The sequence below is a fragment of the Pelodiscus sinensis genome, chromosome 4 (assembly GCF_049634645.1).
Source record: "Pelodiscus sinensis isolate JC-2024 chromosome 4, ASM4963464v1, whole genome shotgun sequence".
Classification (NCBI taxonomy): Eukaryota; Metazoa; Chordata; order Testudines; family Trionychidae; genus Pelodiscus; species Pelodiscus sinensis.
Window position 1 is genome coordinate 126,140,570 of NC_134714.1, and position 15,043 is coordinate 126,155,612.

Here is a 15,043-nt window from a genome sequence, read left to right on the forward strand (position 1 = left end):
TCCATCTGCAAAGGTTTCTCGTGACAGCTCTCTCTCTCTCTCTCCCCCACAGGGACAAGCCAACTGTAGTACCACCCCGGAGTACATGGGACACCTCTTTACTGACTATTATTTCCAGTTTTACTGGCTCTGTGAGTGAGTCCTGGCAGCACCAGTGCCCTTTGCCAGGAGAGAGGAAGGGGACTAGTGAACCCATCAGATTGCCACACGCCTTCCTCGTAAACCTCCAAGTCCCCTTCTGCTCCTGCCTCCCCCTCAGGGCTCTGAGCCACTTTGGTTCTGTCCTGGGGATGATATGGACACTGAAGTGCATCACAAGGAACATAGGACCTCTGCCAGGAGCAACATAACCAGCGCCAGGGCTCTACTGGACATGCCAAACGAACACTGTCGCCCTGAATCCTGCGGTGCCCTGAGCAACTCTGTGCATCTCCTTCCCTGCTGGGGACACTGGCACCCTTCTCCCTCCACTACACTGGATTGGAAAGTGTTACACTGGATCGCCCCTGGACAGACTTGGCAATGCAGCAGCTCTCGGCAACACTGGAATGTCCTGTCAAGACTGGAGCTCTTGTCAAGGCTGACACACTGGAATTCTGTCTGGGAAGGAGGGCTCTGCCCGGACATACTGGAAGTCACACACTGGAGTTGCTGTTCCTTCTAGTTGGCCACTGGCCATTTTCCTGCATCCCTGCTCTATAGGATTCCTGGCGACCCTGGGATGCTCCACATGGACAGCCAGAGAGAACCCCTCTCCTCCCTGCCGAGTTTCCTACACTCCACGCAGACCAGGCCTGAACAGATGAACTTAAGAACCTCACCAAACTCCTGGTCACCTCAGGCCTGGCTGTTGGCAAGGGCTTGCCCTCGATTCCCCCTATCCTTAGGAAATGGGGGGGGGGGGGGGGGAAAGAGGCATCTCAGGAGTAGAGGCACCTACCAAATACACCTACCCCAGGGGCCAGTTTGTTGCTATACCGCCTAATGCCATGGTCAGGGTGGGGCTGTCTCTGTGAGTCTAGAGGCCAGCCCTACAGAACATCCCTGAAGGCCAGACTCACCCTGCCCTGTTTCTGATCAGGAGTGCCAAAGGAAGCCTCACTACGGACTGCATTGCAGAATGGGAGTGGGGTTGCAGAAGACTCAGGTGACTGATTTCATAGCACCTCTTGGTGCATGCAGCTCTGTCCCCACTGGGTCTTGGCCAGGCACAGTGGCACCCTATGGATTTCCCCTAGAAGGGGAGGGGGCAGGTGACTCAAGGCCTGGCTCTTACTGCCCCTGGGTAAGTTGTTGAATGCGTTATGGGTGTGTTACTGTTACAAGATTTTAACTTGCTAAACTACTGAATTTTCAAAGCAGTATAAAAACAGGCCTCTTAATTCTATCCTCACTGATCTACTTGTGTCTTACATAGGAAACCAAAGGGGGCGAGTCTGAGCCCCAGCCTGAAGCCTGATACCTAGACTGGTGCTGGGGGAGCTAGGACATGTCAGACTGTGGCAGCACTTGTACGTGGGTTTTTCTCCCAGCCTGCCCCAGCACCTTTCAGTGACAGGGGAGGAAACTTCTGCATTCCTGCAGTCTGAACCTGTGTCCCAGGACTGAAAGTGGTAGCAGTATCTGGGGAAAGGGAAGGGCAGACAGAGAAGTAAGCAAAACAGCTATGGGAGGGATCACTCAGCAATGCTGAACCAAATCTCACAGCTGGCTTGAGAGGCATAAATGTTTTCCCTTCACCAAGTGCCATCCATCACCTGATGTAGGCAGCTTTTGCCAAATAGGCTGGACAGCTGTGGCAGGGCCTTTGACTCTCTTCTTGCTGGTACTGGATACACGTACAAAGATTACTGGATTCCAGACATCAGTGGCTGTCTTTAGACAGCACAGCAGGATTTACAGAGCCCGGCATGGCTACAACATTTTGTATCCGTATCTGCAAAAATGAGCCAGGGCTATCTGGATTTGCAGGGCTCCAAGGATCTATGCATGCCCCAGCTTCAAGGAATGTATGGTTGCGCTTACCATAACTCCCCAGCAGCTGGCACTATTGCTCCCAGCAAAACAGCGAGGAATGAATTTTTAGTTGAATATAGATGGCTCCTGTAAAGCCACTAGGGGCCTATGCTTTTCTCCCTGGTTATTTTGTGAGTGATACACTGCAACTCTAGGTTATCTCTATGGGAACTAGAGACATGATTTCTCTAAGGCTTAGTTTCTTTATTAGACTGTATGGTTTTAGGCCTGGCCTACAGTTCCCAGTCTGTGCTTATTAGCAGAGCACACGTAACTGTGTTAGTAATAAGCAGCTAGATTACTAACTTGCCCCAGAGAACGAGCATTGAATGCCCAGTGATAGAGTGGAGATTGCTGCTCCACCAGCCAATCAATAGGGGAGGACAGAAGACTGGTGGGTCCTGAGTGCAAAGCAGCCACAGCTCTGGTCTTAGTAGGACTCTGCATTCCTGCCAGCAATTTCCAAGGAAATCCTCCTCCGCTGCTCTTTGTGGAGGGTGTTTTTTATAGTACCTGCCCTCAATTGCTCTGGACTTAGCTTTAGCTTTAAAGCTGGGAAATTATTTTAGTGGCAGCTTTTGTCCTTCATGTGGCAATCACTGGCTCCAATCTGGCAAATGCTGGTCAGCAAGTGAGCTCACCCCTTTTGCTGGAACTGATCACATGAGAGAGAGCATGAGAAGGCCTACTCAATATTTTCTTCTTGTGTGTTTAATAGGCTGAATTCACGGCCAGTGCTTTACTTTAGCAGAGTTGGCCTTAGCCCCAGGCTGAAATCACTTTCTGCTTGCCTGCAACTACCACCACCACACAAATCCCTTTTGCCCACCACCCAAACTTACTGGTGGCAGTTGTGGGTTTTCCAAGTTGCCTTTCACATCACTGGAGCTTTATAATGGTGGCTTGTAAGTTACAGCCCTAAGTAAGATGTATAGCATTTCAGGTATCGGTGTGATGCCTAAAGCATAGATCAGGGTCGCTGCTGCTGCCTACAACCAGTCTTTAATATCTGTAGTCACACCTAGTTCCTTTTCTTGCCAACTCCCCAGCACAACAAACACATGCTGTGGGCTTTGAAGATGGCTGGTTAGTTTCTCAGTAGTGAGTTCATCTCCCTTACCAAAAAGGAAGAGAATAATTAAAGTCCAGAGGCCTGTCCTGCATTTACAATGATTTTAAAGCAAGATGGCAGTGGTTCTACCTACAAGCTACAGTAGGATTAGAGTCAGCATGTACTCTCAGAATACTCCACACATAGATCATGTCGGCCCAACCACAATGGAACCTCTAAGACAGGAACCAAATGTTCACAGTAGGGAGTGAAATGGCCACATGATGGCAGCAGAACCCAAGAACACAACCAGGCTACTGAGCTGCTTCCAGGGACCACTTTCTAAGTCTCTGCTCTACCCACCTCCCCTTCCCAAAATAGTAGCAAAGGTTAAGGTAGGCTTTTCCCTGCATGAGACGGAGAGAGCTCTGAGCCAGTGTTTCCAGCTTCCCCTTTCTCTCTGCATCTGGAACCTGAAGCTTCAACTCTCTAGACATTCTAAGCAGAAGAGCTGACTAGCGTGAACACAGTCATTTTCTAAATTTCAGCTGTTTGGGAGAGAGTTTGTTTCAAAAGCAAATTCACATCTCTTTGGCCCTACTTCTAAAGCTTAAAGCCTGTAAATAAAGACTGAACACCACTGCTATGATTAAGGAAAAATAAAGCACTAATTTGTTTGGTTTAAATGTTGCTGTCACAGCTTTAATCAGTGTATATTGCCAGCCAGTTTGTAGAGCTGCCTTCTGAGCAGATATTAATGATTTCTTGGTTTTTATTTGCTCCGGGGGGCTTAGCACTGCTTCCCTCCTTTCTTTCTGATATGTATTTATATTTTGCTAAATGTGGGGGGTGCTGGGTCTCAGGACTCCTCCACTTTTTTGGCTTATTTAGACTTTGTTTTATGCCAGAGGTAAATATACCTATATAAATAAATATATAAATACTGCTTTGTATCCAAGTTTGGCTCCCGCTGCTTTCCTCCACCCATGGAAAAATACTAATTTCTTAAATGCAGTTGTGTGAAAGGAACTATTTATAAACAACTGGGCCCTGAGACCAGAAACAGCAAATGCCCCAGGTTTCTTCCAGACAGCATCAGTTACCTAAGAGCCTCTGGTGTGGGCAAATCAGATTCCAAGCTGTGTCCAGGCTCGTGACTGTGGATTGGGGTTATGCTTGCCAGGTCCAGTTAATTGATGGGGGCTGGAGCAGCCCCTGTCTGTGGCAAAAGAGGGGCAGTCCAGCCCATTCCCCCTTTAATTGGTTAACCAATGAAACAAGATTTTACATCCTTACTTTAGATTGCATTTTAAACTTTACTTAAGGACCGGTAGAATGGAGCCTTCCACTTACACTCCAGCATTGACAGAGACTAGCATGTGGAGCCAAGGGATTGTCTTGCTGTATGCCATCTGAAAAACAGATGAAGCTACTGATTTAGTTTTATACATCATGAAAAGTCTCAGAATGTGAACTGATGCACTGTTGGCACAGTGAGTGCAACACATGCTTTGTATTCATGGGCTCTCACTTTTCAGAGCTGTGTACAGGCAATGTTACACCATACCTGCAAGGTAGGTAGACAGGAGTTGTCCTTCTCTAGGCAGGGCAATAAATCATTGACTATCCCAGGAGCACACAATGAGACAAAGCTCAGGTGATAATACTCAGTACTGGGTTGCAGAGGGCATGGCTAGGGCACACTGTACTGGCAGGAACTCCAGTCTCTATCCCTGAACCTAGAGCAATTTTACAGGCTACTGCTGCTAACCCTAAATGTTATTGTTAAATTGTCTAAGTTGCTCTTCTTTGTTGTACTGGTTTTCAACTCAAAGCCTTCCCCTTGAGTGCGCATTTGGTGCTGCAGGCAGAGGAGACCAAGCAGGAGGATGGTGACTGAGTTCCTCTGATGTCTCCCTCCAGGAACTCTAGCCCCACCTCCTCACACTGCTGCCTGCCTTAGGCACATCTCCCCAGGGCAGTGCCAATTTGGTACTACAGGCAGAGTCCTTGGCCTGCAGCACCATATGGGAATTGGTTAGATCAGGGGTGGGGGCAATAAAATGGCCACAGTTCACCAGGGAATAGGGACTCAAGCTTACCAAGGCATTTCCATTCTGGGGCCAGTGGGGAAGGGCTCCCTATTACCAGCTGCAGGGCTGAGGGAGAGGATATAGCTCCCTGCTGCAACCCTGAACCATTGTGCAGGATTATTCGCTCCTGTGCTGGGCTTAATGGGAAGCTGCATGGTTGTACAGCTCAGGGGAAACTATGTCCACACAGTCACTTACACTTTTTTATTAAACACTAAAGTCTATCTTTAAAGAGAATCACTATCTAGAGTATGCTAGATGTTTTGGCAGCTGAATCTTACAAATTGTTCCAACTGGCTTAGGTTTATGTTCACTGAAGAGTTTATGTAAATAGTTATTATAAATACAAAGGATTAAGTTGTAAGGTTTCTAGTATCTTGCTGTAAAGGATTTAATAGAGTAAACATCACTCCGTGAAATTCGCTGATTGTACTCACATTTGAAAGGTTCTGCCACCCTCAGAAATGTTAAACAGTAAGTATAACAGGAGAACAATATGTACCAGCTGGAAGAGGAGAAAGAGATACAGCAGAAAGCTGCAAACTGCCTGCCTGAGGATAGCAATGGAGAGATGCAGCTCCTCAAAAAATATCTGGTAAGGTGACCTTAGAAAGGTGCAACCCCATTCTGGGGAGATTTGGTAAAATCCAGGCATTCACAGAGGAATTGTTTTTTCTGTGTCATGGGCTACAGACCAGACCCAAAGCCCATTGTTGGCAAAGTAAAGATTCCCACCAAGTGAGTCTAAATGGTAGAATAAATGGTCATACTGGGGTATTACCATTCACTACAAAATTAGAGTTGAAAAAAACCAGCAAACTTTTAAATGTAATTTAAACTATTTTTGGTGGTGGCAGCTCAGGCTTGTTTCTTCACAGCAGGAAAAGAGACACATTTTCTATTCTGCAGCACTGCTATTGCAGCATGGCCACTGTGCTTTACTTTCTTCATTTATGTAAGTGTAGACTCTGGGGGAGAAAAAATCAGTTCTACAACTTTATTCATTTCACTTTTAATGTCCTAATGCTCCAACATAGGGGTTTCAAATACTGACAAGGAATCTTGCTTTAAGAACTATTTTCAGTCAGATACATAGCAGTTTAAAAACATTTGGGAACCCTTTTTGTAGTCAAATAACCCTAAATTAGAAAAAGTTATAATTGCAGGAATTAAGGGTGCTGAGGGTGCAGCACACACTGGCTTGAAGTGGCTTCTATTATTTACAGGGCCAGCATAGTGGCTACATGAGCTCAAGATTATGCTTGGGTTGATCAGTTTGGAGATCTTTCTAATTAACCATTCAGATGGTGTAGTAACTTGATCTTTCATGAGTTAATGCTAAATCCAGGGGTTAAGATGCACATTTAAAAGTTTGTCAAATTGGAAAGCAGTATTAGACAAAGTATGTGCATTAATTAACAAATGAAGCATGTGAGGGGACATTAATGATGGCTGAAAAGCAGCTGAGGTAGCAAACTTTAAAATAAATCCCTTAAGTCATTATATAGAGTAGTGTTGTTGGTCCATCGTATTCGAAGAGGACCTTGACATCTAACGGGTTATGGACTGTCCACGGTGTGTCCGCAAATGGCTGATAAGGCCGATACGGGCACGGAATGTTCTGCCACATGTCGGGCAGACGTGTGGGCACCACTGTTGCAGCTTTTGCAACTCTGGCTTTACGGAGTGCTCGCTTCTCTTGTGCTATGGTTGTCCTTCAGGCTGTCATATAGAGTATAATTAAGTAATGGATGTTAGCAGCATGAATCTATAATGAATTTTGGGTTACAAATTGTTCGGCTTGGTTTGGGTTTATGTGCATTGAAGGGTCTGTACAAATCATTATAAAAATACAGGATTAAGTTGGAAGGAATTGAGACACTAGACATAGAGTTTGTGAGACTCTGCCGCACTCAGAGCAGGTCTACTCTAGGAAATTATTTTGAAATAACTAAATTCAAAATAACACCCAAAATAACAAAATTGAAACAGCATGTCCATGCTATGGGGGAGCCTCAAAATTAGACTAAGGCAGGTTCCATTATTATGGATGTGCTACCTCTACTTAAAGCCCCAGGAAGCAATGGGGAGTAATTACTTCAAATTACTCTGAGTAGTTATTTCAATATAGCAGCAGCAGAGCGTCCACACTAATGCTATTTCAAAATAAGCCTTATTCCCCAAGGAAAGCAGGAGTACAGATTTCCAAATAACCAGCCCGTTATATATAGCCTGAAACAACAGGCGTGGTAACAACAGGGTGCTCTGCTTATTATTTTGAAATAAGGAAGGTTATTCTAAAAAAACTCAAACCAGGGCCCAGAAATATTACAGAATAAGTAAAAGGAGTTAAGATGACTTACCAGTTAGAAGAACAGAAGATAAGCACAATAGAGACACAGTTATAAAATGTCAGAGGGCTGCAGTTGCTTCTACCTGCACACATAAAGGAATAGCAACTCCTCAAAAGGTGTTCTTGGAAAAAGGTCCTAGAAAAATATAATCCTGGAGTTGGTAAGATCAGGACGTTCATAGAAGAATCAGCATTTGTGTGTAACCGCCCATATGGCCCTACCCGGTAACCTCACCCAAAGCCCATTGTTGGCAAAGAAAAGACTCTCTCAGGCAAGTGGGACAAACTGGGCTACTGCTATTCCTAAAATTAGAAAGCTGGAGAAAATGGGAAACTTTATGGCTGCATCTAGACTGGCATGATTTTGCAGAAATACTTTTAACTGAAAAGTTTTTCCGTTAAAAGTATTTCCGCAAAAGCGCGTCTAGATTGGCACGGATGCTTTTGCGCAAAAGCATCTGTGGCCAGTCTAGACATGATTTTGCACAAGAAAGCCCCAATCGCCATTTTAGCCATCGGGGCTTTTTTGCACAAAACAGTTCTTCCCTGTCTACACTGGCCCTCTTGAGCAAGTATTCTTGCTCAAGAGGGCTTTTTCCCGAGCAGGAGCGTGAAAGTATTTGAGCAAGAAGCACTGATTTTGTACATTACAAAGTCAGTGCTCTTGCGCAAATTCAAGCGGCCAGTGTAGACAGCTGGCAAGTTTAGACATCTTGCCAGTCTAGATGCACCCTATAAGTGTTGTTTAAACAATACTGGTGGTGTGACAGCATATGTTGGTTTCTGGCAGCAGGGAAAGATTTCAGGTGGCCATTCTACAGCACGACTCTTGCAGCCTGAAACTTCCAAAGCTGGGCTGGTGGGCTGGCTGTGGAGATAATTATCCCCTGACATTGCCTGGGACAGCAGCCCTATGTCTACTGATGTCACAAAGGGTTGGGTCCTGCCTTTATAATATGTCAACATGTAAAGGTGAATGGCAGATTATAATGAACTCTGTAGCATCTTCTGACCTAAGGCCAAAACTTCCCTCCTTCTCCTCCCTCCCAACTTCGAGCCTGCTGAGCCCCACAGATCACTATGTAACCAATAGAATTTGTACTGGTTACACAGTTAATATTTGTATATATATATTTACACCCCTATTCCCAGCCTTAGGCCATATTCATCTCTGGGGCCCAATGATTTAAATGAGTTACTTATTTCCTGCAAAAGAACCAAACCCCGGCTGCAACATGACTGACTTGCACCAGTTATTAATTTGGCCACTTAATTCTAGCCGAGAGTTTATTTGTGAACATAATTTCTTCATTTCACCAAACTCGTACAATAGAATCAGGTCAGCAAGCATCACTTTTACTTCACACTTCTCCTGTACTAGCTCTATTATCCAGGATCACATAGATGGAATATTATAATCAAGTCCCAGCTGACTACTAGAGAAAGCAGCCGTCTTCTGCAGAGCATATATCCACTATTAAATTAACACCTAATTCAGTATTCTTTCGAATAAAAAAAAATTCCTTTATCATTGGAGTGCTTGTGCTCCTTGTAAGTGGATGGCCAGTTACAGTGCAGCTTTTCTTATAGTTCACATCTATAAGAGACAATCAGAAACTAGCCCAATCTCCCACTGCAGCGGGAAGTGGACCACCTTCAGGGCTATACTCAATTTCTCTCAATATGTCTGCTGGAGCCTCTAAAGAGCCATTCTATTTCTGAACCCAACAGAGGATCTATCCGGGGATGCTGATCTTGTGCTGGGATCAGAGCAGGTCTAGAAGTCAGTTAAAGAGCCCCCAAAACACAAAATAGGACCCCAAAGTTTGCTACATCACAGAACCAGTTTTATTCAGGCTTGAGGCGATGCACTGGGCTGCAATCACTTGGCAGGACACACAGTCTGCATCTGCGATGGGCCATAGCCTTAAAGTACAAAAATAGAAAAAGGAGGAGCTTCTGTGAGGCCTTCCACTTGGAATCTGAAATGACAGAGGCAGGAAGTTGGAAGAGAGCCTTCCCAAAAACCAAACTGCTGCTACAACTATAACTGCTTCCCATGGCATTAGGTGGGGGTGAGACTAACACTCAGTGAACTCCACACCCAGCTCAAAAATGGAGGTCATCTTTGTCAGACCTATCGTCTGACCCAGCAACAGATGAGTGAGTGGAATGCTTTACTGGTGCAGCGCCAAAGTGTGTGAAACAGGCAATGAGACAGAAATTCAATTCCTTAGCCTCAATCATTCCAGATTCATTTTTTTTATTCACTATTTGCCAGAAGACTGTGGAAATCCCAGTTAATAATAAAATTAAAAGCGATCCCTCAAATGCACATGATTAGTGGGATGATGTGTGTGCCCTGCTAAGCTGCCTTAGCACACAGTCCACACAGAGGGAAATGATAAGCAGCTCCACATCTGCCGGGCAATAAGCAGAGCTCTACCTCCATGACAGCTGCTGTCCCTGTTACACTGCTGGAGAATTAACCAGCAGCAGCTATTTCACAAATAGATATGCTATGCCACCATGTCTTACTATCTCTATCCACTGCCCTGTACCCCAACACTGATCCCCCAAGGGAGGTTTCTGGACAAATTCACTACTTCAAGGTGTGGTTTTGTCTGGAAAAGGGGAGATAGCTACAAACACATAATTAGCCCTTATCAAACTAGCCTGTATCAACCGCTTGCAGCTGTTAGCTTTAGCTGAGTCTGTAACTGAGGACATGCTGCCTAGCAATGTTTTGATTCTACAGGTCTTACCTAGAGCAGTTCCCTGGTTTCGTGTCACACATAGATACCGACCCACAACAGCAAGAAGAGAACTCCAAAGCCCATGAAAAGCGAAGCCACTAGGGAGATAAGCAGTTCCTTGTAGATGTCCCGTGTGTACTTGGTGGAAGTCACTTCATAACTGAGAAAGCTAGTTAAAGCAATAAGCAAAGAGACATACCGGAGGGCTTATAATACCACACTCTAACTGGGTTGAAATGAAACAAAGGGGTCTGGGTAAGGAGATAATATTATTGTCATGTAAGTTTACTACACAATAAAAAATCCCTTCAGAGACTATTTCTGTGGTTTCAAGAGCACCAGCAGGGCAGCCTTTACCACTTCAACCTCAACGCCAAGTGCTGTCAGAGAATATTATCAAGAAGCAGGTTATTAGGTAAGTTCACACCAAGCCTGATTCTAACACATCCTCAAGTTATGGTTCCTTCTTGCTCTCGCCCACTCTTGTGGCCTCTCAGCATAATCTCTCCCTCTACGCCCAGTCTAGATAAACCCACTGCTGACCTCCTCCTGCAAACCAGTTCAACCACAGTGCCTCCCCGCCCCACTCTGTCCAGCCTCAGGCAATGCAAGACCGGGGTTACGTCCCCTCTGCTTCCAGCTGACCCGCCCCACAATAACCTGCCCCTTGTGCTTCTTGGGGAGCCTCAAAACTCCCAGCAGAGTTATTCCCACTTCGCTGCAAAGGGCTTTCAGTCCAGCCTCCGCTGCGAGTGGCCCCCGAGGGCCCCCAGCCACGGATGGTTGGCCCTTCCCGGGCGGGTGGATACACGAAGAACCAGGCGGTGAAGAACATGCCAATGGCCAGCAGCACCACGGTGAGGTGCGGGAACACGGCCGGGTTCACCGGGCTGGTGTATCGGCTCATGGCCTCGAGCTCCTGGCAGGGGAGAAGGGGCAGTGAGACGCCAGCGCCACAGAGAAGCTGCAGCCCCCACCCCCGCCCCGCCTAGGGCAGAGTGTGTGTGTGGGGGGGAGGGGAGAGAGAGACAGCCGCGGGGCCCAGCTCCATGAGGGAAACACAGGCACCAGGGGAACCCCAGGGTCTCGGCTTGAGTGGGGGGCGGGGCCCTAGCTCGCAGCTCGAGGGGGGGGGGGGGAGGGGCGAACGTGACGGTTTCTGTCCGTTCCGGGCCCGGCCTCGCGCCCGCGTCTCACCATCGCGCCGCACTCCCCTGACGGCCGCGGAAGGACACGTCTTCAGCCGCCGGGTTCCGCCGCTCCGGAAGCGGAAAGGGAGGCCGCGCGCTTTCCGGAGCAGAGGGGGAAAGGGAGGAGGGAGCGCGTCTCTTCTCCCCCTCCCCCCCCCCCCGCCTGGGAGTTGTAGTCCGCGCGCCGCTCCGTCCCGCGCTCTCCCTGCCGCGGCGCCGCAGCGCGGGACTACGCTTCCCAGCAGGCTGCGCGCGTGGCTCCGCTCGCCGGGCGCCACCCGCGCGCGAATTCGGAAGGCGGGAAGAGCGGCCGGGGCGCGTTCTCAGAACGGCGCGCGGGACCCAGTGACCAGTGACCCGGCCCAGACAGGTAACCCGCCCCTCCCCCCGGGCACATGGAGGCTGCCCTGGGGGGCGGTGAAGGGGGCTGCCCGGGGTGGAGGGGGCGCTGCCCCGGGGGGGGGTGAAGGGGGCTGGGCGGTGTGGAGGGGGCGCTGCTCTGGGAGGATAAAGGGGGCGCTGCCCTGGGGGGGGTGAAGGGGGCGCTGCCCTGGGGGGGTGAAGGGGGCTGGGCGGTGTGGAGGGGGCGCTGCCCTGGGGGGGGTGAAGGGGGCTGGGCGGTGTGGAGGGGGCGCTGCTCTGGGAGGATAAAGGGGGCGCTGCCCTGGGGGGGGGTGAAGGGGGCTGGGCAGTGTGGAGGGGGCGCTGCCCTGGGGGGGGGTGAAGGGGGCTGGGCAGTGTGGAGGGGGCGCTGCCCTGGGGGGGGGTGAAGGGGGCTGGGCGGTGTGGAGGGGGCGCTGTCCTGGGGGGGTGAAGGGGGCTAGGCGGTGTGGAGGGGGCCCTGCTCTGGGAGGGTGAAGGGGGCGCTGTCCTGGGGGGGGGGGTGAAGGGGGCTGGGCAGTGTGGAGGGGGCACTGCCCCATGGGGAGGGGTTGGGCTGTCTGCAGGAAATGGGTGGCATGTGTGCTTTGTCGGATGTTGCAGAGCTCCTTGGGGTGGACGTTACATCTTAGGGCACTGAGGTGTGTGGCTGTTCCCCCTACCTCCTGAAGGGTTTTTTCCCCATTGAGCTCTGGTTCATGTTGCCTCTTCCCTATGTTGTGCTTTGGGGCCTCTCCTGGCATCATTTTCCTTTTTCTTGGGACTAGGATGGGAATCCACGGCCTGGCCAAGCTGATTGCAGATGTGGCGCCTGGTGCCATACGAGAGAATGATATCAAGAGTTATTTTGGCCGGAAGGTGGCCATTGATGCCTCCATGAGCATCTATCAGTTCCTGATTGCGGTGCGGCAGGGAGCAGACATGCTGCAGAACGAGGAAGGTGAGACCACCAGCCACCTGATGGGCATGTTCTACCGCACCATTCGTATGGTGGAGAATGGCATCAAACCAGTCTACGTCTTTGATGGCAAGCCCCCCCAGCTGAAGTCGGGTGAGCTGGCCAAGCGGACTGAGCGCCGGGCTGAGGCAGAGAAGCAGCTCCAGGAGGCCCAAGAGGCAGGGGAAGAAGACAATGTGGAGAAATTCAGCAAGAGGCTAGTCAAAGTGACCAAGCAGCACAATGATGAATGCAAGAAGCTGCTGACCCTGATGGGTATCCCATATGTGGAGGCGCCAGGTGAGGCTGAAGCCAGTTGTGCCACTTTAGTGAAGGCTGGCAAGGTCTATGCCGCTGCCACTGAAGATATGGACTGCCTGACATTTGGCAGCCCTGTGCTGATGCGGCACCTCACGGCCAGTGAGGCCAAGAAGCTGCCTATCCAGGAATTCCACCTGAACCGCATCCTTCAGGATTTGGATTTAACTTGGGAACAGTTTGTGGACCTGTGCATCCTTCTGGGCTGTGACTATTGCGAGAGCATACGTGGCATTGGGCCCAAGCGTGCTGTGGAACTCATCAAGCAGCATAAGACCATTGAAAAGATTGTGCAGCAGATAGACACCAAGAAGTACCCCCTGCCTGAGAACTGGCTGCACAAGGAGGCCCAGCAGCTCTTCCTGGAGCCTGAGGTAGTGGACCCTGAGGCAGTGGAGCTGAAGTGGAGCGAGCCAGATGAGGATGGGCTTGTCCTTTTTATGTGCGGGGAGAAGCAATTCAATGAAGAACGGATCCGCAATGGGATCAAGAGGCTAAGCAAGAGCCGCCAAGGTAGCACTCAGGGCCGGCTGGATGACTTCTTCAAGGTGACTGGCTCCATCACCTCAGCCAAGCGTAAGGAGCCACAGCCCAAGGGCTCAGCCAAGAAGAAAGCAAAGGGCAATAGTACAGCAGCAGCAAAGTTCAAAAGGGGGAAATAACCAGACCTTCTAGAACTGTCCTAGTTCTCTTCCACTCCCAGATCCCGTAGGGGTTTAAATTTGGTAGAAGATCCTGTATTCTTCCTGCACTGCTCTGAGTTATACCCTGTGGGGCACAATGGTGTCTGTGCTGCTTCTGCTCCTCCATAGAGTGCTTCCTTGTCCGAGAACCAGAGGGCAGTCTTGTAGTGCAGAAGCAGTATAGGCACAACAGGGAGGGAGGAGAGGGACAAAATAGTGGAAGGGTGGGGCAATTAGGAGGAATGGGAGAGATTGACAAACGCAGGCATGAGGGAGCTGCACTTGCAATCCATTGACCGTGTTCATCAGCTTTAGGCTTACTTTATCCAAGGCCCATAAGAATTGGGGGGGTGCTGCAGCAAGCGTGCATGGGCAACACCTTGTGTTATTCTGAAGCAGTCTTCTCTGACTGAAGGAGTGTTGCTTTCTAGCTATAATGAGAGCCAAACCCAGATACTGAAAAGGAGCGTGTCAGCCAAATGGACAAAGAAATCTGCTCAAAAAGAACATGGAAGGAATGGAGATGGAAGCAGAAAGTGGGGAAGAAATGCACAAAATCCAAATGTGGCAGATGGAGGAGAGTGCTACAGAAAGAAAGAAATTTCATATTTTAATGGGGATTCTCTATGGTCTTTCTTTACTTGTCCGTATGTATTAAATTGGTAATTAAGTGATTGACAAAGAGAAAACATAGACATTTAAAATCCTCTTGGATTTTTAGACCCTATTTATAGAGCTATTTAATGGTGGAGGGAAACACTCTTTCCCCCTACAAAAAGTAATTCTTGAAGTTTAGCCCTCTGATGCAGATTATTTTGGTTCCACTCGAGACCCCAGTCCTGCCCTGGTTTGGTTCCAATGTGTAAACCAGGAGTTGCGAAGGAATTGTTATTCCTTAGGCTTAACATTTGTCACTGTTTTATTTCTGTTTATTTTTGAATAAAAATATAAATAAACCTAAAAATGGAAAACTGTTCAGTTAATTCATATTTGAAATGACTTCTTGACCATAGCCCATTCCAAAGAAAAAGTAGAGGAATAATGCAAGGTGAGAAAAACCTTGACATTGTCCCAGTCCTTTCCACAAGCTGCTTTCATTTTAGCAGAAATTTAGCAGACTGGAATGGGAAAGAGATAGGAAGATCAACGTCTTTCCCTGAAACCTTTCTGTCTGCTTTCTCTAAGCTGTACAGGCTGCCTAATGCTATTTGTATTTTCCATTCTAAAAGTGCTGTACAAACATGAATTTTTCTCTTGTGTGGTAG

At 48.5% G+C, this 15,043-nt stretch overlaps 3 protein-coding genes across 7 annotated transcripts in view; 2 read left to right on the plus strand and 1 right to left on the minus strand.

Annotated features, from left to right (window-relative positions):
• The window catches only part of MYRF (myelin regulatory factor), a 102,702-nt gene extending 98,677 nt beyond the window's left edge, over window positions 1-4,025 (plus strand). For all 4 annotated transcript variants that reach the window (XM_075928474.1, XM_075928476.1, XM_075928475.1 and 1 more), the window contains one exon: window positions 53-4,025. In XM_075928474.1, coding sequence (XP_075784589.1) covers window positions 53-139 — 87 coding nt within the window. In that variant the 3' untranslated portion in view covers window positions 140-4,025. The remainder of the gene's footprint in view (window positions 1-52) is intronic.
• Window positions 4,026-9,338: 5,313 nt separating this feature from the next.
• Window positions 9,339-11,607, minus strand: TMEM258 (transmembrane protein 258). The gene is made up of 4 exons (XM_075928480.1): window positions 11,467-11,607; window positions 11,079-11,188; window positions 10,279-10,429; window positions 9,339-9,495 (listed from the first exon to the last, which is right to left on the minus strand). The coding sequence occupies exons 1-3, from the start codon at window positions 11,467-11,469 to the stop codon at window positions 10,303-10,305; spliced, it is 240 nt and encodes a 79-aa protein (XP_075784595.1). The 5' UTR covers window positions 11,470-11,607; the 3' UTR covers window positions 9,339-9,495; window positions 10,279-10,302.
• A 74-nt stretch (window positions 11,608-11,681) lies between these two features.
• FEN1 (flap structure-specific endonuclease 1) lies at window positions 11,682-14,761 on the plus strand. Of its 2 annotated transcripts, none has more exons than XM_075928479.1 (2): window positions 11,682-11,829; window positions 12,608-14,761. In XM_075928479.1, exon 2 carries the CDS (start codon window positions 12,609-12,611, stop codon window positions 13,755-13,757), a length of 1,149 nt encoding a protein of 382 aa, XP_075784594.1. In that variant the 5' UTR covers window positions 11,682-11,829; window position 12,608; the 3' UTR covers window positions 13,758-14,761. The 2 variants fall into 2 exon arrangements, with proteins under 2 accessions (XP_075784594.1, XP_006110364.3); XM_006110302.4 differs by lacking the exon at window positions 11,682-11,829 and adding an exon at window positions 12,343-12,481.
• Window positions 14,762-15,043: the final 282 nt, after the last annotated feature.